This window comes from Notolepis coatsorum (genome assembly GCF_963971535.1).
Source record: "Notolepis coatsorum genome assembly, contig: SCAFFOLD_268, whole genome shotgun sequence".
Taxonomy (NCBI): Eukaryota; Metazoa; Chordata; class Actinopteri; order Aulopiformes; family Paralepididae; genus Notolepis; species Notolepis coatsorum.
Window position 1 is genome coordinate 134,704 of NW_028172854.1, and position 24,516 is coordinate 159,219.

Genomic DNA, 24,516 nt, shown 5'->3' on the forward strand with positions numbered 1-24,516 from the left:
TCCACAGTCAGCGTCATACATTGGCACGCCTATGGTACCCGACTTCACCCAAGAGAACCGGGCCCAGTATACAGAACTCCGCATGTGTCTGGAGACCATGTTGGTGGATGTATTGGATGAACGCCACAAATACGCCATCCTACTGCAGCACTTAAAGGTGCCCCGCGCACATAATATAGCGCTCGCCTACGCGACTTCCACCACCCCATACACAGCAGCGCTGGTAGCATTGGACCAGAGGTATGGGCGCATATGGGATTACGTGATCCAGGAGATCCGACACATCGACCGCTTACCCCCAGCAATAGACAATCGAGCACTGGACGACCTGTCCATCAGAGTGCAGTCCCTGGTAGGGATGTTGGGAGCGCAGAGAGAGAAGGGGAGGCATGAACTTTACGCCAACTCAAATGTGGAAAGGATCCTGGAGAAGCTGCCGCCCGCTCGTCAGGAGCGCTTTAGGCGGCAGAGGGACCACAGAGACCCGAATGGCCCCGAACCGAACCTCCTCGATCTAGCAGACTTCCTGGCGAGAGAAGTCAGCAGCCTACGGCTAGATACATTCGGACGGAGCACCCCTGGCTCCAGAGAAGGAACCAGACGACTAAATGATGGAAGAAGATCGGTGACTGTGATGCACCAATCGGAGTCAGTACCGAGCAGCAGGAGCCACAGTACCCCCTCCAGAACGGAGAAGTGGAAGATAGTGTGCCCCTACTGTGAGAAAGAACACTGGCTAGCGCAATGTGACTCCTTCCCCAAGCTGAACGCGGAGGAAGCAGGTCAATGGATAAAGTCCAACAAGCGCTGTTTTCGCTGTGCGCGCTCACACATGGCAGCCGAATGCCGCTTAAAGAAAAGGTGCACCAAGTGCGATGGAGCCCATCTGGACATACTTCACGACAGTAACAGACGGCGCCCTTCACCTGCACCATCCAGCCGCAAAGCGAGCGTCATGTACATCGATCCCGCCAGCAGCAGTGGAGCCCGAGTACTCCTAAAAGTAGTGCGTGTGACACTAAGCTACCAGAATAAAGTCCTGGACACTTACGCCGTCCTCGATGACGGGTCAGAGAAGACCCTGCTGCTCGCCTCCGCTGCGGCCCAGCTAGGGCTGCGGGGAAGCGAAACCCAAATGACAATTCGGACAATAAGACGAGATTTGAAGACGATAAAGGGCGAGAATGTCTCATTCTCTATCGCAGCAAGCGGCCAGCCTGAGCGACGGTACCAGATTGCAGACGCTTTCACCAGCCAAGAAATAGGACTGTCGCGGTACACATACCCCGTCGCCAAGCTGATGGAGAAATATGCACATCTGCGCAAGTTACCGATCCCGCTCATAGACAATGCTATGCCGACCCTGTTGATAGGCTCCGACCATGCAGACCTCATTGTCCCGATAGACCGGGTTCATACCGGACCCCGAGGCTGTCCTGCAGCAGTCGAGACCCGTTTGGGATGGACTCTCCAAGGCCCGCTCGCCAAATCTCTCAACCGAAGTACAGCCACTAGATGTCTCCACTCCCGAGTCACAGAGGGAGAAACCGCACTCCTGCAACACGTAGAGCGGCTATGGAGCTTGGAACAAATGCCCTTTAAGAATGGAAAGAAAGACATTCGCTCTAAAGATGACATTTACGCCATTCACCTCCTCGAGACAGGGACCAAGAGAGTCCCGGTCAACGGCGTGTTGAGATACGCCACGCCACTCCTGCGGCGAGAAGGAATGCCTACTTTCCACGCCAAGACAGACGCCATAGAACGGTACCTGCTGAACACGGAGCGGCGCTTAGCCAAGAACCCCGCCCAAGAGAGTGTATACCGCGCTGAGATTGAGAAGCTCATCACAGCGGGACACGTCACAAAGATGGACATTAAAGAGGCTGACCAGACCACTGAATCGTGGTACGTGCCCCACCACAAGGTCCATCACAACGGTAAAGACCGCATAGTATTTAACTGCAGCTACCAGATCGGATCCCAAAATCTGAATAAAGAGTTACTGCCCGGTCCCACACTCGGCCCCTCCCTACTCGGCGTTCTACTCCGCTTCCGCCAGGAAAAGGTGGCCATCAGCGGGGACATTAAAGGAATGTTCCTGCAGGTGAGATTAGTAGAGGCGGACAAGCCCCTGTTACGGTTCCTATGGAGAGAGAAGCCAGGAGATGAGCACCCAGCCATCTACCAATGGGAAGTCCTCCCCTTCGGAACGACGTGCAGCCCCTGCTGTGCGACATTTGCACTACAGAAACATGTAGCAGAGGACCCAGCAGCGGACGAAGAGGTCCGACACAGCGTAAAGAACAGCTTCTACGTAGACAACTGTCTACAAAGCCTTTCAACCCAGGAAGAAGCCGAGGCTCTCCTGATTAAACTCCGCGCCTCATTGATCAAAGGCGGCTTTGATCTCAGGCAGTGGGCCAGCAGCGATCCGCAAGTACTGCGCAGCCTCTCCTCCGAGGACAAGGCAGCCAGCAGCGAGACCTGGATGGCTACAATCCCGGGAGAAGCCCAGGAGATGACCCTGGGATTGGTGTGGCGATTCAAAACAGATTCGCTTCACTACAGACACAAGCCCCTGACTACGGAGCAGGGAAGGCCGGTGGCGGCGCCGACCACCAGACGGAGTGTGTACACAACACTCGCCCGACAATATGACCCGCTAGGATGTATTCTACCGTACACCACCAGGGCAAAAATGATTGTACGAGCATTGTGGGACAAGGACCAGGGCTGGGACGACCCCATTCCCGCACACCTTGCATCCACCTGGAGAGAGTGGGAGATGGAGCTCCACTCACTCCCAGGCGTTAATATGCGCCGAAGCTACTTCCCACCCAAGGTGAGGCCAGAGACATGTAAAATAGACTTACACGTCTTCAGTGACGCCTCAGAGGTCGCATACGGATCAGTAGCCTACTTGCGGGCCCAAGACCAAGGGGGAGAGATCTACACAGCATTTGTCCTCGCCCGCTCGAGAATAGCCCCACGCAAGCAACAATCTATCCCACGTCTAGAGCTCTGCGCAGCCCTAGCCGGAGCGCACCTAGCCACGCTCATCCAACGTGAGCTCACCATACCGTTGTCTAGAACAATCCTGTGGTCAGATTCCACGACGGTACTCGCCTGGATCAAATCGGACTCATGCAAGTACAAAGTCTTCGTGGGAGTCAGAGTCACCGAGATTCAAGACTTAACCGAAGAGTTAACCGGAGAAACAGAGTGGCGCTACGTTGATACAAAACAGAACCCAGCTGACGTCATCACCCGGGGGATGCCCCTGGATGACCTCACCCGTCGCAATGTCTACAGTGATGGCCCCGCATTCCTAAGACTCCCGGAAGGACAGTGGCCCATGCCTTTCCCGAGGGAAGCAAGTCCAGAGGAGGTGGAAATTAAGAAGTCTGTGTTCTGTGGATTGAGCACCGTAGCCTCCACCGACCCTAACATAAACGATTGCACGTCCATAGAGAGTGCACAACAAAGAACATTCCTGCGGTACCACCCGGAGTGCAAGTCCCCCGCTGATATGTCAGCGGCTAACTACGAGGAAGCAGAATTGCTTCTACTGCAGCGAGCCCAGAGAGACTCGTTCCCCGATGAATTGGCCTGTCTACAGGGAGGAAAGCCCGTCCCATCCGACAGCAGATTAATTCACCTGGCCCCCGAGAGCGACGCTCACACCCTCATCAGAGTGGGTGGTCGCCTACGCAGAGCCCCCAATCTACCGGATGACATTAAATACCCGATAGTATTGAACTCTAAGCCCCTCGGCTATGTCTCCAGTGATGTGGCGGATATCGACCCAGTTACCCCCAACACACTCCTGATGGGGCGGCTAGATCCCACATTACCCCAGACAATGTACCGGCCTGAAGAAGCGAACGGCCGACGAATGTGGAGGTACAGCCAAGTATTAGCCGACAAGTTTTGGAACAGTTTCCTACTGCACTACCTACCGTCTCTACAGACCCGCCAGAAGTGGGTAAAGGAGAGAGACAATTTGACAGAAGGAACAGTCGTCATGATTATTGATCAATCACTGCCCAGAGCTATGTGGCCGGCCGGCCGCGTAAGCAAAGTGATCACCGGTGCCGACGGCAAGGTCCGAGCAGCTGAAGTGCTCGTCCAGGGTCGCACTTACACCCGTCCCGTGGCAAGGCTCATAGAACTGCCTCGACTCCCAGACACAATCGATGATGACCATGACCCTACAACCCTATGACTTTGTGAAGTTGACTGACCCCTACAGCAAACCCTTATGTGTAAATAGACAACGCGATTAATCTGTCTCCGTTTAACTGATTAGGTCTGGGACCTATTCAGGGGATGGCTGTTGTGAAGGGCCAGATTAAACCGAATATATATATTTATTTATATATATATATATTTAATTGTATTTGTATATTCTCTAATATTCCCTGATATCCCTTGTATATTCCTTGTACAATATGCATTGAATATCCATTCTAGCCTACTGAACATCCCATAATAGTCTCCATTCTACTATTGGTCGAGACCTTGGTGCCAGGCTGCCATACCCCTCAGACCCAGTTCAAACGTACCGCTCGACATGTACGAACAAGTCCTAGTTCCGCGTAGGAATTTGGCTACCGCACCACTAATGGGACTATTTGTTCATAGTGCGTATATATACTGCGCTACTAAAGTAGGACTTTCTTTTCAGTCCAGTTTCTTACCCTCCAATAGAGTCACAGACGTAAAGCCTCCCCGCGATGCCACGTGTGGGAGTAAGGCCAAGTTCGGCCTACCATCGGTATTGAGACATCGTGTATATTAATATTTGAATAGTCATATTTGGCACTATATCGTCGAGTTGGACGTAGTCTATTAAGCTAATAATAGTCTGTTAATATATAGTGCTTCGTGCGGTGAGAATACTACCGTAGTCAGTACCCCATCGTTTTGGGCAGAGAACTGGCTGCTTACCCAGGGTGGGTGACCCTATGTGAAGCTGCACCCGAGGAGCCCCAGAGCCGACGAGCGAGTGGACCTGTATACCGGATTATTCTACCGACGACAGCCCGCCTTCCCAGGCACGGATTATGCTTTGGATACTTTGATTATTCTATGGATAAAGACCCCCGACACTACCGTGTGTTGGAACCCCCCCCCCTGGAGAGGACGCAAGGTGAGGAGACGCTCTGCAAGACGAGGTCTCTCCACATCTCTCCCCCGTGGACCGGAGAGAGCCGGCCCACAAAGAGTCCACCTGCTTTCATCTGTGGTCCAAGGATCGCCGGCGCATTGAACGGCACTACAGTGGGTTCTCCTGGGATACCCTTGGCCGGACGAGGCAGCTGGATTCTACCCCCCCCCCCCCCTCCTACTCCTGTCGGCTTACAAGCGACCGGATTAACCCCCTCTAGTGTATCCAGCCTATAATCATTAAAGTATCATTGCTGTTATTCCTTAACTATTCCAGGTCGTATATTTACCACCTGCGCCTTCAGAGATTGGACATTATCTATTGATATACCGACGAATACTCCTTGCCATAAAAGTGCATACTATTTCAATTCATAAATGTAATTAAGTGATTAAGTGCTTATCCTACACACCATCGCTGTGTAGGAAATAAAGACCTGTTTCTAATTCGTACATTTGTGTTGGATCCGTTTCATCTACGTGAGAGTGTTCATGATAATATATTTATGCCGTGTACTGGGTGGCCGAATATTAAGTACAAAGGTAGTGGTAGTAAGTATCATATCTAGTAATACAGTCAGGGAATTGTACCCCTCAGCTACAACCATGTACTGGGAATTTTTATTGACCTTCAAAAAGCTTTGGATACGATTGACCATAGTATTTTAATTAAAACGATGGAAAGATATGGCATTAGGGGTATAGCATTGGAATGGATTAAAAGTTACTTGAGTAACAGGAATCAATTTGTTCAAATGGGCAGTGCCATCTCAACAAACAGGAATATTAGGTGTGGCTTACCACAAGGTTCAATTCTGGGTCCAGTTTTGTTTCTTTTGTACATAAATGATATCTGTAAAGTATCTGAAACAATGAAATTTGTGATTTTTGCAGATGATACAAATATGATTTGCTCTGGTGAGAGTTTACAACAGATCCTGAATGAAACCAGGACTGAATTGGTCAAATAAAAAAAGTGGTTTGACAAAAACAGATTGTCTCTAAACTTGAACAAAACAAAACGAATGATTTTTGGAAATCGTAAATATGACACACCGATCCAAGTTACGATAGATGACACCGTTATTGAAAGAGTACAGCAAACCACTTTTTTAGGAGTGATCATAAATGAAAAAAATTGTTGGAAGCCTCACATAAGCCATGTAAGAACAAAAATGTCAAAGAGTGTGGGTATTATGTGGAGGTCAAGGTATTGGCTGAACCAACAATCTTCTGTTATCTTATATAATGCTTTGGTCCTTCCATATTTGAATTATTGTGTTGAGGTGTGGGGAAATACCTATGAAACCAACCTACTTCCTTTGGTTATGCTCCAAAAAAGAGCAATCAGGATTGTAACAAATGAGAGCTACAAAGCACATACACATTCTTTGTTTTTAAAAGTTTCAGTCCTGAAATTAAAGGACCTGGTGGATTACAAAACCGCCCAGCTCATGTACAGAGTCATACACCACAGCCTTCCTGACAAGATACAGAAATTGTTCTGTGAGAGAGCTGGCCTTCAAAGATATAACCTTAGAGGGAAACTCAAACTGGAACAGCAATCTTCAAGAACAACCAGGAAGGCTATGTGTATTTCTCTGTGTGGAGTCACCTTGTGGAATAACCTGGAGGAGGAGATAAAATCCAGTCAATCTATAAGTATATTAAAGAGGAAGTTCAAAAAGATGGTGTTCACAAATTATACCAGGGAGGAAGACCAATGTATTGTATGAGAATGATTTGAAGGGTGACACGGGAGTATAGTCTAGTGTGTATGTGTGTGTGTGTGTGTGTGTGTGTGTGTGTGTGTGTGTGTGTGTGTGTGTGTGTGTGTGTGTGTGTGTGTGTGTGTGTGTGTGTATGTGTGTGTGTGCATGTGTGATTGTGTTGTGTGTAGTTGAAGTATTTGTAAATTGTATTGTATTATATGTATTGGTAATCGTGTCATATACTTGCTGAAGTATAATATTATATATAATATAGTTATTGATGGGGGATGGAAACTAATAAGCTTTGCTTCTTCCATCTCCTTTTCAAACAGTGTATAGTTTCTGGCTGTTTTATTTTAAAAAAAAATTGGGGGGGGGGGGTTCCTCTTTTCCCATTTCATTTAATTTCAAATGTTGTTTTGCCGGACAATGGTAAATGTTGCCAAACTAACACTGTGGTTTGAAATAAAACTATTGAATCTTGAATCTTGAGTGTGGGGTTGTTGGTTCTACTGAGTAGGGTGAGTGTGGGGTTGTTGGTTCTACTGAGTAGGGTGAGTGTGGGGTTGTTGGTTCTACTGAGTAGGGTGAGTGTGGGGTTGTTGGTTCTACTGAGTAGGGTGAGTGTGGGGTTGTTGGTTCTACTGAGGATGGTGAGTGTGGGGTTGTTGGTTCTACTGAGGATGGTGAGTGTGGGGTTGTTGGTTCTACTGAGTAGGGTGAGTGTGGGGTTGTTGGTTCTACTGAGTAGGGTGAGTGTGGGGTTGTTGGTTCTACTGAGGATGGTGAGTGTGGGGTTGTTGGTTCTACTGAGGATGGTGAGTGTGGGGTTGTTGGTTCTACTGAGTAGGGTGAGTGTGGGGTTGTTGGTTCTACTGAGTAGGGTGAGTGTGGGGTTGTTGGTTCTACTGAGTAGGGTGAGTGTGGGGTTGTTGGTTCTACTGAGTAGGGTGAGTGTGGGGTTGTTGGTTCTACTGAGGATGGTGAGTGTGGGGTTGTTGGTTCTACTGAGTAGGGTGAGTGTGGGGTTGTTGGTTCTACTGAGTAGGGTGAGTGTGGGGTTGTTGGTTCTACTGAGTAGGGTGAGTGTGGGGTTGTTGGTTCTACTGAGGATGGTGAGTGTGGGGTTGTTGGTTCTACTGAGTAGGGTGAGTGTGGGGTTGTTGGTTCTACTGAGTAGGGTGAGTGTGGGGTTGTTGGTTCTACTGAGGAGGGTGCGTGTGGGGTTCTTGGTTCTACTGAGGAGGGTGAGTGTGGGGTTGTTGGTTCTACTGAGGAGGGTGAGTGTGGGGTTGTTGGTTCTACTGAGTAGGGTGAGTGTGGGGTTGTTGGTTCTACTGAGTAGGGTGAGTGTGGGGTTGTTGGTTCTACTGAGTAGGGTGAGTGTGGGGTTGTTGGTTCTACTGAGTAGGGTGAGTGTGGGGTTGTTGGTTCTACTGAGGAGGGTGAGTGTGGGGTTGTTGGTTCTACTGAGTAGGGTGAGTGTGGGGTTGTTGGTTCTACTGAGGATGGTGAGTGTGGGGTTGTTGGTTCTACTGAGGATGGTGAGTGTGGGGTTGTTGGTTCTACTGAGTAGGGTGAGTGTGGGGTTGTTGGTTCTACTGAGTAGGGTGAGTGTGGGGTTGTTGGTTCTACTGAGTAGGGTGAGTGTGGGGTTGTTGGTTCTACTGAGTAGGGTGAGTGTGGGGTTGTTGGTTCTACTGAGTAGGGTGAGTGTGGGGTTGTTGGTTCTACTGAGGATGGTGAGTGTGGGGTTGTTGGTTCTACTGAGGATGGTGAGTGTGGGGTTGTTGGTTCTACTGAGGATGGTGAGTGTGGGGTTGTTGGTTCTACTGAGGATGGTGAGTGTCGGGTTGTTGGTTCTACTGAGTAGGGTGAGTGTGGGGTTGTTGGTTCTACTGAGGATGGGCTTGGAGCCGATTATGAGTTACGTTTAGTCACTGTTAAGTTTCAGGACATTTTGTGTTTGCATTTTCACCAGACTTTTATTGCAGACAGGCAGGAGTCAATATGAGCGTTTTTAGACCACCCCGCCTTTACACCCATTTAAGCAGAACCGACATTCCACCATCTCCGTCATCAACGGGGGCATTACTCAGACGGAGGTAAAAATAATGCGCAGAGAGCGAGCCTCAACGCGCAAGCGCACACAAAAAAGCACAAACGCACTGTATATTGTATACGTTTGAAATTAATCGTTTTCAGCAAAGTAGGCTTCTATTATTCTAATTACTGTTTTAATGGGTATCACAGTAGTAAGTCCTACTGTAGAACATGACATATTAGCATGACATCTGATTTATTAATGCCAATACAAAAAATTAGGGACAAACGCAATTGGCACAAGTAAATGATGGATTAGTCACTGAGTTTTAACATCTGACTGATTAGCTCAACTTGTTAGTCTGCTGGCTGTGGATCCTATGGTCACAGGTTCAAATTACTCTTGGTTAAATTTTTTTTCTTTCACGTTTAATTAATTTATCCACTCTGGTTGGATGGTGTATTGTACTTGTGCTGTATAATGACAATACATTTGAATCTAATCTCATTTTGAAATCGCTACCTGTTGAGTGGATCAGCATGGTGCAATGCAATCACCTCCGAAGCTGTCTGCCATAGGTTGTGTCCATAGGCAGCGTAGCGATTTCACAATGAGATTCGATTCAAATGTATTGTCATTATACAGCACAAGTACAATACACCATCCAACCAGAGTGGATACATTTATTAAGCCGGTCATTAACATATTTTAATGGACTCGGCCGTGGAAAAAACGGCTGACGCGAAAGCCTCCACCACGTCCATTAAAATATGTTAATGTAAAGCTCATTGGGCCTTGTCTCTTACTTAACATCCAATACTGTAGAATGGACTTGTCTAGTCTATGGGCTTCTATGGGCTTCCTTTCAAGATGTCACAAGTTTTTCGGTGATTGTTCTAACTACTGATGTTGGTTTTGTGGAGGCTGACAACTGCATGACAACTGTAGGCCTAAGCCAATTAAAAAGTTAGATACTGTATATAAAAAAAACAGACTCTGAGGACAAGGGAACAACAAAAGAGAAACAAAAACAGACTCCGAGGACGAATGAATGACAAAAAAAATAAACAAAAGGAGACTTGGAGAACAAGGAATGACAAAAAATAAACAAAAAGAACATCCATAGTCAAATCAATGCAATAGGAGTTTCAGTGATGTACCGCTATAAGGCAACACAACAGTTTTATAAAGTGTGATGCATCTCCACTAGATGTCTTCTACTCAATAAAGGCAATACAAACACATGATGATTTTTGACACAAAGTTCCGGTTGGTGATCTGATATCTGGTGTCATGTGTTCCAGTTCATCAGTAAAGTCCTATTGATTTGTTTAACAAACTGGGTTTTTTGTTTCATGTTCAATTAAAAAGTTGGCATCATCTGTTGACAGTCTCACTATTTCATCTGATTTATGTATGCGGTCCAAAACATCCTACTGGGTAAGTGCATTAATGTTTTCATTCAGGGTAGGACAAATATAATAATTAGATAAAAGAAACTAGTTACATCTGAAACTAGCAATATACAATATGAAAATGGAAATATGAAATGGAAATATGAATATATATGAGTATATGTATTTAGATTAGAGTGTCTATTGTAACTATTGTGGCAGATATCATCCCCCGTCTCATGGTTACGTAGAGGAAGGGAGATACTACTGCCACGGGCAGAGGAGAGTTAATTAGGGAGGTGATTAGGACTGGAACACATCTGTGCACCACGTGATCACCCACATCCCCCCCACACACACACAGAGACACCCATAGTTTAAAGCCTGAGGAGAGACAGAGTAAGGTTGAGTGGAGGTGAGGAAGGAGCAGAGAGCAGAGATAGAGAGATTGTTATACATAGTTTGTGAGGTGAGAGGTAGTTGTGAGGAGAGGTGAAAGCGAGAAGGTGTTCGTGGTACTGGACCCTGGACTGGCTGAGATACCCCCCTTGTGAAACTGACCCTGGACCGGAAGACAAACCCTGAGTATTGAACAATCCCTTTTTGTACGAGAGCCTGATACGTGTTTTGACCCTGGACTGTTATTCAACCACTCTATTGCCTATCGGACTTGTATGCTATTAATCAATAAATATCCTTTCAATATTTATTGAAACTGTGATTGTGTGGAATATGGATTTGTTTGTTTTGAACCGTGTCGAGCCCGAACACCACCAGACTCGTCACACTATATTTATTGTAATGCAAATATAACTGATGGGGCATACAGACCCCCATATGCACCTTGATTTACACTGCCTACTTACTCATTATGCGTATACTCAGAGTTAATTATAGTGTTATATTGTTTACACTACCTATTTGAATTTTAAAGATATATATATATGTTTTTTATATATATTTTTTTATGTGTCTATTCATTCTGTTTAAACCAATGGGGTTTTTCTTCACAGTTGCAGATAAAGATTAGGCTACACTAATATTATAGTATTAGAAACTGATGAGTTATATTCATTAAAGAAAGTTGATTTAATAATAAAAAAGACTAATTTAATCAGATTAATGACTTTATACAAATTGAGGATTTAGTTTGAGGATATTTAAAAAAAAAATAATAATAATAATAATAATAATAATAATAATAATAATAATAATAATAATAATAATAATAATAATAATAATAATAATAATAATAATAATAATAATAATAATAATAATAATAATAATAATAATAATAATAATAATAATAATAATAATAATAATAATAATAATAATAATAATAATAATAATAATAATAATAATAATAATAATAATAATAATAATAATAATAACGGAGGACGCCATAGCCCATGTGCTGCACACAGCAGCATCACATCTGGACAAGAGGAAGGGGAACTATGTGAGAATGCTGTTCATCGACTACAGCTCAGCATTCAATACCATAGTCCCCTCCAAACTCATAGCCAAGCTCAGGGACCTGGGCTTGAACTATGACCTGTGCCAGTGGGTCCTGGACTTCCTGACGGGCAGACCCCAGGTGGTAAGAGCCGGCAACTGCACCTCCTCATCCATCACGCTCAACATAGGGGCCCCCCAGGGCTGTGTTCTGAGCCCCCTCCTCTACTCCCTGTACACACATGACTGCGTAGCACAGCGGAACAACAACACCATCATCAAATTTGCTGATGACACAGTAGTGGTGGGCCTGATCTCTGCCAACGACGAAAGGGCCTACCTGGAAGAGGTAGAGAACCTGTCACAGTGGTGTCAGGAGAACTGCCTCTCCCTGAACGTCAGCAAAACAAAAGAGATGATTGTGGACTTCAGGAGGTCGGGGGTCAAGGACTACAGCCCCCTCAGCATCGACGGGGCACCAGTTGAGAGAGTGAACAGTTTCAAGTACCTCGGAGCACACATATCCGAGGACTTGACATGGACCACACACATTGACAGTGTTGTGAAGAAGGCACGACAACGCCTCTACTTCCTCAGGCGCCTAAGGAAGTTCCAAGTCAGTCAGAAGATCCTTAGGAACTTCTACTCATGTACAATAGAGAGCATCCTGACCGGCAACATCACCTCCTGGTTTGGGAATAGCACTGCACAAGACCGTAGCAGACTACAAAGAGTGACACGTTCAGCCGAACGCACAATTAGAGGGGGGCTTCCCACCCTCCAGAACATTTACAACAAGCGGTGCAAGGGGAAGGCTAAGAGAATTATTAAGGACTCGAGCCACCCGAACAACTGCCTCTTTGAACTGCTGCCGTCAGGCAAGCGATACCGGAGTCTTATGGCGAGCACAGAAAGACTCAGAAGGAGCTTCTATCCCCAGGCCATCAGGCTGCTAAACGAACAATAATCGCTAAACGAACAATAATCACTATGCAACAACCATCAAATGCACACAGCACACACACCCACACGCACACACACACTCACTCAAACAAACAACACACTGCAGCACCCACTCTCCACACTTTAGATCACACAAACACACTTACACTTTATATTTATTGATAAAGGATTTGCACTACAACTCGTACACCTACTGTGAATTGTACCTAAACTGCACCTTGTCCATTTATGCCTTGCACTATATAGTATTGTATATTAGTACACTGCACAGTATTGTATATTGTATGGTAACTACGTCTACGAACATTGTACATATGTCTAAACTGAACACTGTGACCTCTTTTTTTTTCTTCTAATTTTTACTATGTTTTTATTTCATACTTATCTTGTCATGCACAGTCTCTGGAGCGCAACAGTAAGAAGCATTTTGTACAAAAGTATTCTGTACTTCTGTATGACAACTATTAAAGAAACTTGAAAACTTGAATAATAATAAATAAATAAAAACGTTATTTTGAAAAAAAATGTGAATATATATATATTTTTTTAAATTAAAAACGAAGGTTCAAACGTCCGTTCGAAAAACCCTGACGAAGTTCGAATCCCAAAAACAGGCTTCGGGGACAGCCGCTCCTCCCCTCCCCCATGCTGCTATGATGCCTGAATTCCTCCCCCCTCCCCCCTCCCCCATGCTGCTATGATGCCTGCATTTCTTACTTTGTGTCAAGCCCAAACAAGCCCAACAGCAGTTTAACCAACTGAACCAGTGTAATACCTGTACTACTATAGTCAGTTATACGAGTTGTGTTTACCTCTGAACTCGATGGCGAAGCCGGACATGCCCAGCGACGCGTCGGAGCGGAAGGCCAGGAAGAGGCTGTTGCTGCCGCTCTCGATCCTCTCAGGGGCCTGGTTGCCCTGGAGGCTCACCAGCAGGGGCCCGGTGCTGTCCTCCCCCTCGTAGATGTGCAGGAAGTCGTAGCTGGGCTCCATGTTGAAGCTATAGAGACAATACAAGGGTACATTATAGGGATGTTCGATATTGGCTTTTTTACCGATATCCGATATACCGATATTGTCCAACTCTTAATTTCCGATACCGATATCAACCGATACCGATATATGTGGGGTTCTCTCTCCCCCCCCAAAAAAAACTGAATAATTTCAGGTAATTAACATTACTCTCTTGTCATGGAATTAACACAACATTATGCATACTTTTCACAATAAATAAAATAAGAATTTGTTCTTACCTGCTTGCCTGGGTAAATAAAGGTTAAATAAATGTAAAAAAATTAAATTAGGCCTACAGATAATTTCCGATATTACATTTGAATGCCAATATCGGCCGATAATATCGGTAGGCCGATAATATCGGACCTCACTAGTAAGTTATAAAACAAATGACCAGGAGATACAAAGATAGTTTCAACTTGATAACATAAACATTCTAAATGGACAGAAGATTATACTTCCTGTTGCAGTGTTTGCAATTATCAATAGCTGACAGGAAATAAACCTGGGTCCAAGCTGTTCCCTAGCAACGTAATTCCATTGAAACCGAGGATATTTGCATTAACCTTCGGTAGGGTGGTTTGATTGAACTTGATTGAACACTTTATTAACATATTGCAGAATGGGTACAATACAGTATACATACAATATATATATACAATACAACCTATACATGTAATTCAAAGTTATTGCTACTGTACATCTAACAAACTAATTTGGTGGCGGAGGTCAGTAAATGGTTACCAGTATACGGAACTTTGGGCAGAGTTGTTTCAGGCTGAGGGAGGTGCAGGCCTAGAGCTCTGTGTAGGAGTGTGACATAGATCAGTGGTTCCCAAAGTCGGGGTCGCGACCCAAAGGTGGGCCGCGAGCAGCCACGGGAGGGCCGCGAGATGATTAAAAAAATTAAAATAAAAAATAAAAAAATCCAAAAAAAGTTTTTTTCTTTTTTTTTCAGGTCACTGAACTTAGAAGCAAGCCAGGACAGTGTTTCTAGTTGTGTTCTAAAATTCTATTCTATTGTTTTCTAAAATGTGACTATAATGGTTTTATATTAACTTAATAAATAAACAAAAACGAAAAATCTACTTATTTCAACGAACATTTCAAACTAAATAACAGATTATGCACATAAAACGCTGAAAACAACCGAAGCAACAATAGTATTTTAATGAGGCTATTATTATTATCATTATTATTTTGCAACAAGTTAGCCCTCTCATAAATAGCACATATAAATTAATAACTAACTTGAACTAACTTAATAGGATTGAAGTGATATTTGGCTTAAAAAATCGGTCGCATGGAAAAAAAGAAAGAAAAAAAAAGCCTGACGATGTGCGCTCTCTGACGCCTTATTTTCTGGGTCCCGGCCTGAAAAGTTTGGGAACCCCTGACATAGATAACGTAGAACATCAACCTTTTCTTTTCCATCTACACTATCATCAAATCATGTCACATCACTCCCATTCTGGCATCCCTGCACTGGCTCCCGGTACACTATATAATTCACTTCAAAGTCCTCACTTTTATTTTCAGAGCACTCCACGGTCAGGCCCCTATCCACATCACTGAACTCATCCATCCCTACACCTACACCCGCTCACTCAGATCTGCCGATCGGCACCTCCTGGTGGTCCCCAGGTCCAGGCTCAAAACGAGGGGTGATCGAGCCTTCGAGGTGACGGCACCAAGGCTCTGGAATGCTCTCCCCCTGGACCTGCGAACTGCCCCCTCTGAAAACTCTTTTAAAAAACAACTAAAAACTAAGGCTGTCAAATATATCGCGTTAATATCGCGTTAACTCCCGATTCTATTAATGCCACTAATTTTTTTAACTCAAGATTAACTAAAAAAAAAAAAAAAAAAAAAAAGGTTTTTTTTTTACTAGACTTCACTCAGGTGTATTATTGATGCTCTCATTGATACTATGTTTGTTTCTGAAGTGTGTGTGTGTGTGTGTGTGTGTGTGTGTGTGTGTGTGTGTGTGTGTGTGTGTGTGTGTGTGTGTGTGTGTGTGTGTGTGTGTGTGTGTGTGTGTGTGTGTGTGTGTGTGTGTGTGTGTGTGTGTGTGTGTGTGTGTGTGAGATATAGAGAGAGAGGGGGGTGAGAGAGATGAGGAAGGGGCAAAAGAGAAAAAGAGCGGGGAGAGTGTGTGTGTGAGGGAGAGAGGGGGGGGTGTGATTAATCAGCCCTTGTGTGTGTGAATGTAACAAGTTCCTAACGTTTTCTTTCCCCTATTATTTCATGCACACTTTATTCATTGTTTTAAATTATTATTTTCTTTTAAGTTATTTTGTGCATCACTCTTTTGCAATGCATGAGGGTCATCCTTTTGTGTTAAATGGCTGCACAAAGCAAGCATTTGTTGACTCGCATGTTGATAAGAGTATTAAAACTTGGAACTTGAAAAAGATCTGTTTAAGGTAAAAAAAAAATTAAAAAAAAAATGCGATTAATTTGTGATTAATCGCGAGTTAACTATGGACAATCATGCGATTAATCGAGTTAAATATTTTAATCGTTTGACAGCACTACTAAAAACACATTTGTTCAGACAGGCCTTTGGTCATACATAGGCACTCTTTCTTGTCCTCACTGTTCCTATAGTTTTGTTTTTTCAATTAGTGACTGATGATTTTATTTAAATTCTTTTATTCTATTATTTTATTTGGTTTCACTGTTTTTAGTTGCCTGTTGTGGTTGTCATTTATTTCTGATTTTTGTTTTTGTTTTTATATATACGAGCTGTAGTGTAAAGCACCATGTGCATTTGTGCTGTGGAGGGTGCTATATAAATAAAAGTCATTAATTAATTCATTCACTAGGGTGGGGCATGAGGTCTCCACAGAGGTTATGGTTAGGGCGTGAGGTCTCCGCACACACACACACATGCACACGCACACGCACACACACACACCTATACCCTAATGTTTGTAGAGTGTATTGGCTCCATCTTCCCCTGTCTGTCACATACTTCTACCTGTTTGCTGTGTCCCTGCGTGTGTGTGTCTGTGTGTGTGTGTGTGTCTGTGTGTGTGTGTGTGTGTGTGTGTGTGTGTGTGTGTGTGTGTGTGTGTGTGTGTGTGTGTGTGTGTGTGTGTGTGTGTGTGTGTGTGTGTGTGTGTGTGTGTGTGTGTGTGTGTGTGTGTGTGTGTGTGTATTGGGGGGGAGCAGATAAGAGACAGAGCTCTCTCTCTCTCTTTCTCTCACACACACTGCAAACAACAAGACGGGTAGAGGTGTGTGTGACGGACAGGAGGGGGACAGAGCCAATACACTCTACAAACACAGTGATAGGGTATAGGTGTGTGTATGTGTGTGTGTGTGTGTGTGTGTGTGTGTGTGTGTGTGTGTGTGTGTTGATCAGGACCATAATATTCTGAGTTTTGTTTCCAAATAGCTCTGGTACTTCAGTGTAGCCTACCTGACTCTATTCTAAACATGTTAGTACCCGGGAACATGTATTAAACATGCTGGTAAACAAGAATACCCTGAAGACTCTGGCAGGAGCACTCATTCAAGGGTACTACGACTATGCTTGCACCTCATGGTACCAAAGCAGCTCAAAGGCGCTAAAAACAAGATTACAGACATCACAAAACAAACTGGTCAGACTACTGCTTGACCTTACTCCTAGAACCCACCTCACCCCTGCCCACTTTGACAACCTAGGATGGCTTAGAGTAGACGACAGAGTACAGAAACTTGCAATGGGCCTGGTCTACAAGATACACTACACCACTGAGGTACCCATGTACATGTCGAAATACTTCCCAAAGGTCAGTGAATTCCACGACCACAACACCAGAGGGAGCTCCACAAATCATGTTAAACCCAGATTTGGCTCAAACAAGGGACTAAACAAGGGACAATTATGCCACATCAATGTGGAACGCCCTACCCACAGCTGTAAAGGAATGTGAATCACTACCCACTTTTAAAACCACTCTCAAGGAGCGCCTACAGGATACTGCAATTCGAAACTGGCCCCTGTAAATGTCCTAACCCAACCCCCTCCAATGTACAGTTACAGTTAGTAATTTTCAATCAATCAATCAATCAATCAATCAATCAATCAATCAATCAATCAATCAATCAATCAATCAATCAATCAATCAATCAAAGCCTACTAGTGTGTGAAGGGACTCAGTGGTGGAACCCAGGAACATGTATTAAACATGCTGCCTACTACAGGCTGCTGTAGCAATGTGTATATATATATGTCTGTATATATATATATTAGGGCTGTCAGTGTATCGCGTTAATTAGATTTATTTCATTTACAAACTTTCTTTTTTAAATGTCTATTTGCATGTTCTTGGTATCTGATTCTAGGGACATCTATGGAGGATCTCATGGAATGTATTCCCAGTGTCAGAAATACTGTGTCTGTTACTAGGCTTGAGTAAATTGTAATGAACCAAATGAGAATATCCATTCAATTATTTTATAATTTTTTTTATCTTTGACTGTGAATAACACCATGCTAAAATTGACCAGACCTGAAAAATCTAAGCAAATGAATAAAGGGAAGATGATTAAACAGAAGGTTTTGTAGATACAGTACTGAATTCTGCCATCCGGACACATGCAATTTGAAATATGATTATAGAATATAAAATATCAGGCCTATAATGGTTATGCGATTAAGATGTGATTAATTAGATACATTTATTACAAATCCTGTAATTAATTAGATACATTTTTTTAATCGCCTGACAGGACTAATATATATATATATATATATATAACGTCTTCACTGAAGCTAGACACGTAATAAACTTTGAACCCACAAAATATAACACGTTTTCTTCCCTCGGACAAAGTCTGTCTGAGGGGAGCAGCGGTTGTTGATTGGAGGATCGAGAAATGAGGAGCGACAGGTCAATAATGCACATCGCCTAGAACACATTAAAGAGTCCTTTGTTGGGCTCTGTCATAGTTTGTCATAGCTTTGCATGGAGGCGGGGGCAGCAGCACGACCGCTGACCACGAGAACACTGGGAGAATTCCTCTCCATTGCTCATGTATGTAGGTTTGTTTACAAACTTCAACAATTTGTTCCTCACATTTTACCCATTCACTCACACATTCACACACCGACGGCGGTTTGATTGATTGAAAACTTTATCAACAGATTGCAGAATGGGTACAATACAGTATGGCTCAATACACACAATTGTTAAGGGGATGCAAACTAGAGAAAGACTTTCGTCTTGTTTACATCACGGTCCCCCATTTTCAATTCATCGTAACATTTATGACATACACAACATACAGATAAACAGTACTGTTACATCCAGATATTTATGACATACAAGATATACAAATATACAGTACTGTTTAAGAGACAGAGTTTCTAAAAAAAAGATTATATACATTTGAGGTGGAATAAACTGTACATTGGAGGGGGTTGGGTGGGGGGGGGGCTTTGGATATTTACAGGGGCCAGTTTCTTCTTTGAGAGCGGTTTTGAAGGTGGGTAGGGATTCACATTATTTTACGGCTGTGGGTAGGGTGTTCCACATTGATGTGGCATAATTGCGAAACGTGTTTAGTCCCTTGTTTGAGCCGAATCTGGGTTGAACGTTATTTGTGGAACTCCCTCTGGTGTTGTGGTTGTGGTATTCACTGACCTTTGGGAAGTAATTTGACATGTACATGGGTACCTTAGTGGTGTAGTGTATCTTGTAGACCAGGCCCATTGCAAGTTGCGGTACTCTGTTGTCTACTCTAAGCCATCCTAGGTTGTCAAAGTGGGCAGGGGTGAGGTGGGTTTTAGGAGTAAGGTCAAGCAGTAGTCTGACCAGTTTGTTTTGTGATGTTTGTAATCTTGTTTTTAGTGCCTTTGAGGTGCTTTGGTACCATGAGGTGCAAGCATAGTCGTAGTACTCTTGAATGAGTGCTCCTGCCAGAGTCTTCAGGGTATTCTTGTTTACCAGAGAGGAGATCCGGTACAGGAATCTAGTTCGTTGGTTGACTTTTTTTTATTACATTGGATGCCATTTTGTCACAGGACAGATTTGCCTCTAGGATGGAACCCAGGTATGTAATTTAATCTTTCCTTGTGACAATATTGTCACCCACTGTAACAGAGAAGCGGTTGGTCTTGCTACAGTAGGTTTGTTATTTACCCATGTGTTATGTATACTTTCACATGGTGGAAGGTATACTGTGAGGGAATATTATTTATGTATGATATCTCATTTATAATGTACAAAATTCACAATTAGATATATTTCATCTCAGAGCATAAACTGACTGTCTGTCCCAAAAACTAGTTGCAAAGGTTCACTTATGCAAACAAGCCATTGTTTGCACAAGCTGACTGGCCCCAACTCGTACACCACTACTACCCCCCACCTTCGTGTTCCTCAGAATCATACCACTATTGTCACTGCCTTTGTCATCATGACCTCAAGATGACATGGCACACTTGTACCCCCCTGTATTGGCCCTGTGTAAACATTACACCACTGCTTTCCCTTAGATGGGACTTCCTTAACGTGCATGTATTGGATTGGATAAATACCGCTATCATCTATGTGATTGGATGAAACAATATCATATCATCCTTGCCCACTTTTACTCTATATAAACTGTATTAAAATGTTCATTCAATTGTCCAACTCAGGGTAGAGCATTTGATGTGCTCTGCCTTGACTTGTCACCATTTGTATTCTGCAGAATATAATAATAAATCACTTTTAACTGTGAAGCTATATTTATTTCATGCATTACCAAGGGTTTATGACGACTTTTATTTCCACAGCAATACTTACTGTCTGTGGTGTATATTCACATTGTGGTTTAAGTGTGTTGTCACTAATTGATGGTTGTGATTGACACAGTTTCTTTCTGTTTTTTTTCCTTATAATTAAAATGGCCGCTTTTTGTAATTAACACAGTGCAGTCTGCAGCTGTCGCTTGTCACGAGTCGCTCGTCACAGTTCTCCAGAGTCTCACCTGAAGTTCTCACATTGTGCTCTCACCACTTTGACCATTTTTGCTTGTTGCTTTATTCCTGTCCATGTACTTTCCCTTTTTATTTTTTATGCTGAACCATGGAGACTGGAGCACCCAGCTCTCCACTCTTTTTGTTCTTAGCTAGCTGTGAAAATAAATCTTGTTATTTTTGGTAAAAACGTGTCCGCTTTCCTGTGTCCACCATTTTACATTCAAGGCCTACCGGGAAAACGAGCCATATTTTCCTGACTGCTCAGGCCTTAGGGGCAAGTCAATTAGGCTTGAATGTAAAACCAGGTGTAATGATGGTTTGTTATCAGCGAGCCAGGTGCAGATTCTGCCGAGTTCAGAGCTGAGGGCTTTTTCAACCTGCAACTTGTTCCTGTCAGAGAGCAGCAGGGCTGAGTCCGTCGTCTGAGGCAACCATGCAAGGTCAGGTGCCAACCTGCTCATCGGGAGCAATTTGGGGTTAAGTGTCTTGCTCAAGAACACTTTGACATGCTGCATGGGAGGAGCGGGAATCAAACCGGGAACCTCCGGATTACCAGACTGCTCTACCTCCCGAGCCATTATTGCAGCTCAAATAATATATATATATATATATATATACAGTATACTGTTCTACTTCACTGTATTTTCCCCGTATTAACCAATCTACCGGGGGGCCATTGAAGGAGGTCCCAGTATTTGCCTCCAGTTGTAAATCATGTTTTTATTGACTTTGCTTTTAATAGCTCGTCAGTCATCCATCCGTCTTCACTTGAGGCTGTGGTATTATTTAGTCGCATCTCATTTACATTTATCAAGTGAATTATTGCTAATTCATCATCACCTACTCTGACATCAAAACCATGTAAATTATTGATTTTGTGCAAGTTAAGTGAAAGCTGTGGTAGAGAGAGAGATGAGAGACAAGGTGCGTGTGTGTGCGTGTGTGTGTGCGCGTGCGTGTGTGCGTGTGTGTGTGTGTGTGTCAAGTCAAGTCAAGAGTTTTATTTGTCACGGCATACGGATATACAATGAAATGCGGGTGGTCTTGCCCGCAACAATGTGCAATTGGTACAACATATAATAGAATCCAATACAAAAAATGTGTGCAATAAAATTGTGCAATGACAGGTAGCAGGTAACAATACATTTGTGCAATAACGGGTAACAGTTAACAGTTAACAGTAGTAGTAATAGTAGTGCAATACACTGTTACTGTTGCTAATACTAATTTAAAGTGGCCTTTCCTTTTGGCAATAAGTGAGGGTGCGTGCGGCCTGAGTGTGTGCCCGCTCATGCTAAAGTGTTACAGTGGTACTCAATGTTCATTGTTCAGGACTCTGATGGCCTGGGGGAAGAAGCTGAGCCTAAGCCTCTCTGTCCTAGTAGCTGGGGTTCGCAGACGTCTGCCTGACCTCAGCAGCTGAAACAGGCTGTTATTGGGGTGGTGGGGGTCTTTCATTATTCTGCAGGCTCTGGATTTGCACCTCTTGTTGTATAGAACCTGCAGGGGAGGTAGTGCAATACCCGTGGTACGCTCGGCTGAGCGCACCACTCTCTGTAGGGCCTTCTTGTCCTGTGCCGTGCTGTTTCCATACCAGGCAGTGATATTCCCAGTCAGGATGCTCTCTACAGCTCCTGAGTAGAAGGACTGGAGTATCTTCCCCGATACTCTGAACTTCCTTAACTGTCTCAGGTGGTAGAGGCGCTGTTTCGCCTTCTTTACTACTGTGTCTACAGTTACAGCATTGCAAATTGAGGTCCCTCCTACCGCCGTTTCAACGCCCTCTGCCGCCCGTTAACGGCTCTCGTCAAATGGTTTTATTAGGGTGGGTGCGGTTTCTGTTTTGTGCCGCCAGGAGGCGCAAAGTCAAGTTGGAATTATATCCATCCAGCGCCCGCCCCTACTGTGTGTTGACCATGTCAGGTCCTCTGAGATGTGGACCCCCAGGTACTTAAAGCTGCTCACCCTGTCCACGGTAGCCCCGTTAATCATCAGTGGTGTGTGCGTCTCCTGCTGTCCTCTCCTATAATCCACGATCAGCTCCTTGGTTTTACCAATGTTCAGGAGCAGGCTGTTGTCCTGGCACCAGCGTTCCAGTACCTCAACCTCCTCCCGGTAGGCCTTCTCGTCGTTGTCCGAGATCAGCCCCACCACCACCGTGTCGTCTGCGAACTTCACTATGGAGTTGGAGCTGAACTTGGCCACACAATCGTGTGTGTAGAGTGAGTACAGCAGGGGGCTCAGAACACAGCCCTGGGGGGACCCGATGCTCAGGGTGATGGTGTTGGAGGTCTGACCCCCCACCCTGACCGCCTGGGGTCTTTCGCTCAGAAAGTCCAGTACCCAGGCGCTCAGGGCGGAGCTCAGACCTAGCTCGATCAGCTTGTCCACCAGTCTGGTGGGGACTATGGTGTTGAACGCTGAGCTGTAGTCAATGAACAACAGTCTCACATAGCCCCCCTTCTGACGGTCAAGGTGCGAGAGGGTGCTGTGCAGTACCTGGGAGACCGCGTCGTCGGTGGACCTGTTTGTCCTGTATGCAAATTGCATAGGGTCCATATCACTGGGGAGGGAGGCACAAATGTGGTCCTTGACCAGCCTCTCGAAACATTTCATGACCACAGAGGTGAGTGCCACCGGTCTGTAGTCATTTGGACATGTTGGGGAAGGGGGGGGGGGGGGGTGTGTGTGTGTGTGTGTGTGTGTGTGTGTGTGTGTGTGTGTGTGTGTGTGTGTGTGTGTGTGTGTGTGTGTGTGTGTGTGTGTGTTTTCCAGGACCACTTTAACCTAGAATTGCTAATCTTGTGGTGAATAACTAAATTAAACCTAATATGTATTATTAGATTGCAAATTCTTCATTATTTTAATTAATTTGTCATTAATTTCAGTGAAACCCCATCTAAGAGATTGCTAATCTTACATACTAGTGTGAGTGATTAATGAATTTAATCCTAATAGCCTATCTTATCTATGTATTCTTACAAATGTAGTGTTTTTGCATTTTGTACATTTTAGTTTCGCATATTGTATATTATTTTGTATAGTGTTTGGTCTTTATTCTTTAACTTTTTTTTACTGTATGAAGCACAATCTCTGGAGGCTCATACAGAACCAAGCATTACACTGTAATGTATAATACATACATGACAAATAAAACAAAACTTGAAACTTAGCACTTTGGGATCGTAGTGAGAACGAAAAGTGCACTACAAATACAATATATTATTATTATTATTATTATTATTATTATTATTATTATTATTATTATTATTATTATTATTATTATTATTATTATTATTATTATTATTATTATTATTATTATTATTATTATTATTATTATTATTATTATTATTATTATTATTATTATTATTATTATTATTATTATTATTATTATTATTATTATTATTATTATTATTATTATTATTATTATTATTATTATTATTATTATTATTATTATTTATTATTAACTTGAAACCTGTATATGTAAAAAATAAATATATAATAAGCCAATATCCATAAATGATGCCTCCTTACCCACCTTTTAAACAAATAGCCGTCCTTGTATGTACTATAGCTGTGTTTACATGGACCTTAATATTTCACAAATAATGGGAGTAGCAGCCCGATCAGAATGAGAATGGCCCAATCCGACCCGATCTGAAGGCATTTTTTATCAGGCTGAGAGGGCTATAGTGTAAATCATAATTTAGACTTCTTTATCAGCAAGGATTCTCCATACAATCCTCTAGTAACCAAACATGACCCTACTGAACTTTAACCTTATAACCTAACCTAGCCTAA

General features: G+C 43.7%; 1 protein-coding gene across 1 annotated transcript in view; it reads right to left on the minus strand.

Moving 5' to 3' along the window:
- Positions 1-24,516, minus strand: part of LOC311247965 (CUB and sushi domain-containing protein 1-like) — a gene marked incomplete at both ends in the record, with an annotated part of 213,058 nt that overhangs the window by 26,291 nt on the left and 162,251 nt on the right. Inside the window, 1 exon segment of the mRNA XM_084338937.1 lies at positions 13,553-13,740. Within this exon segment, the coding sequence (XP_084195063.1) occupies positions 13,553-13,740 (188 nt within the window).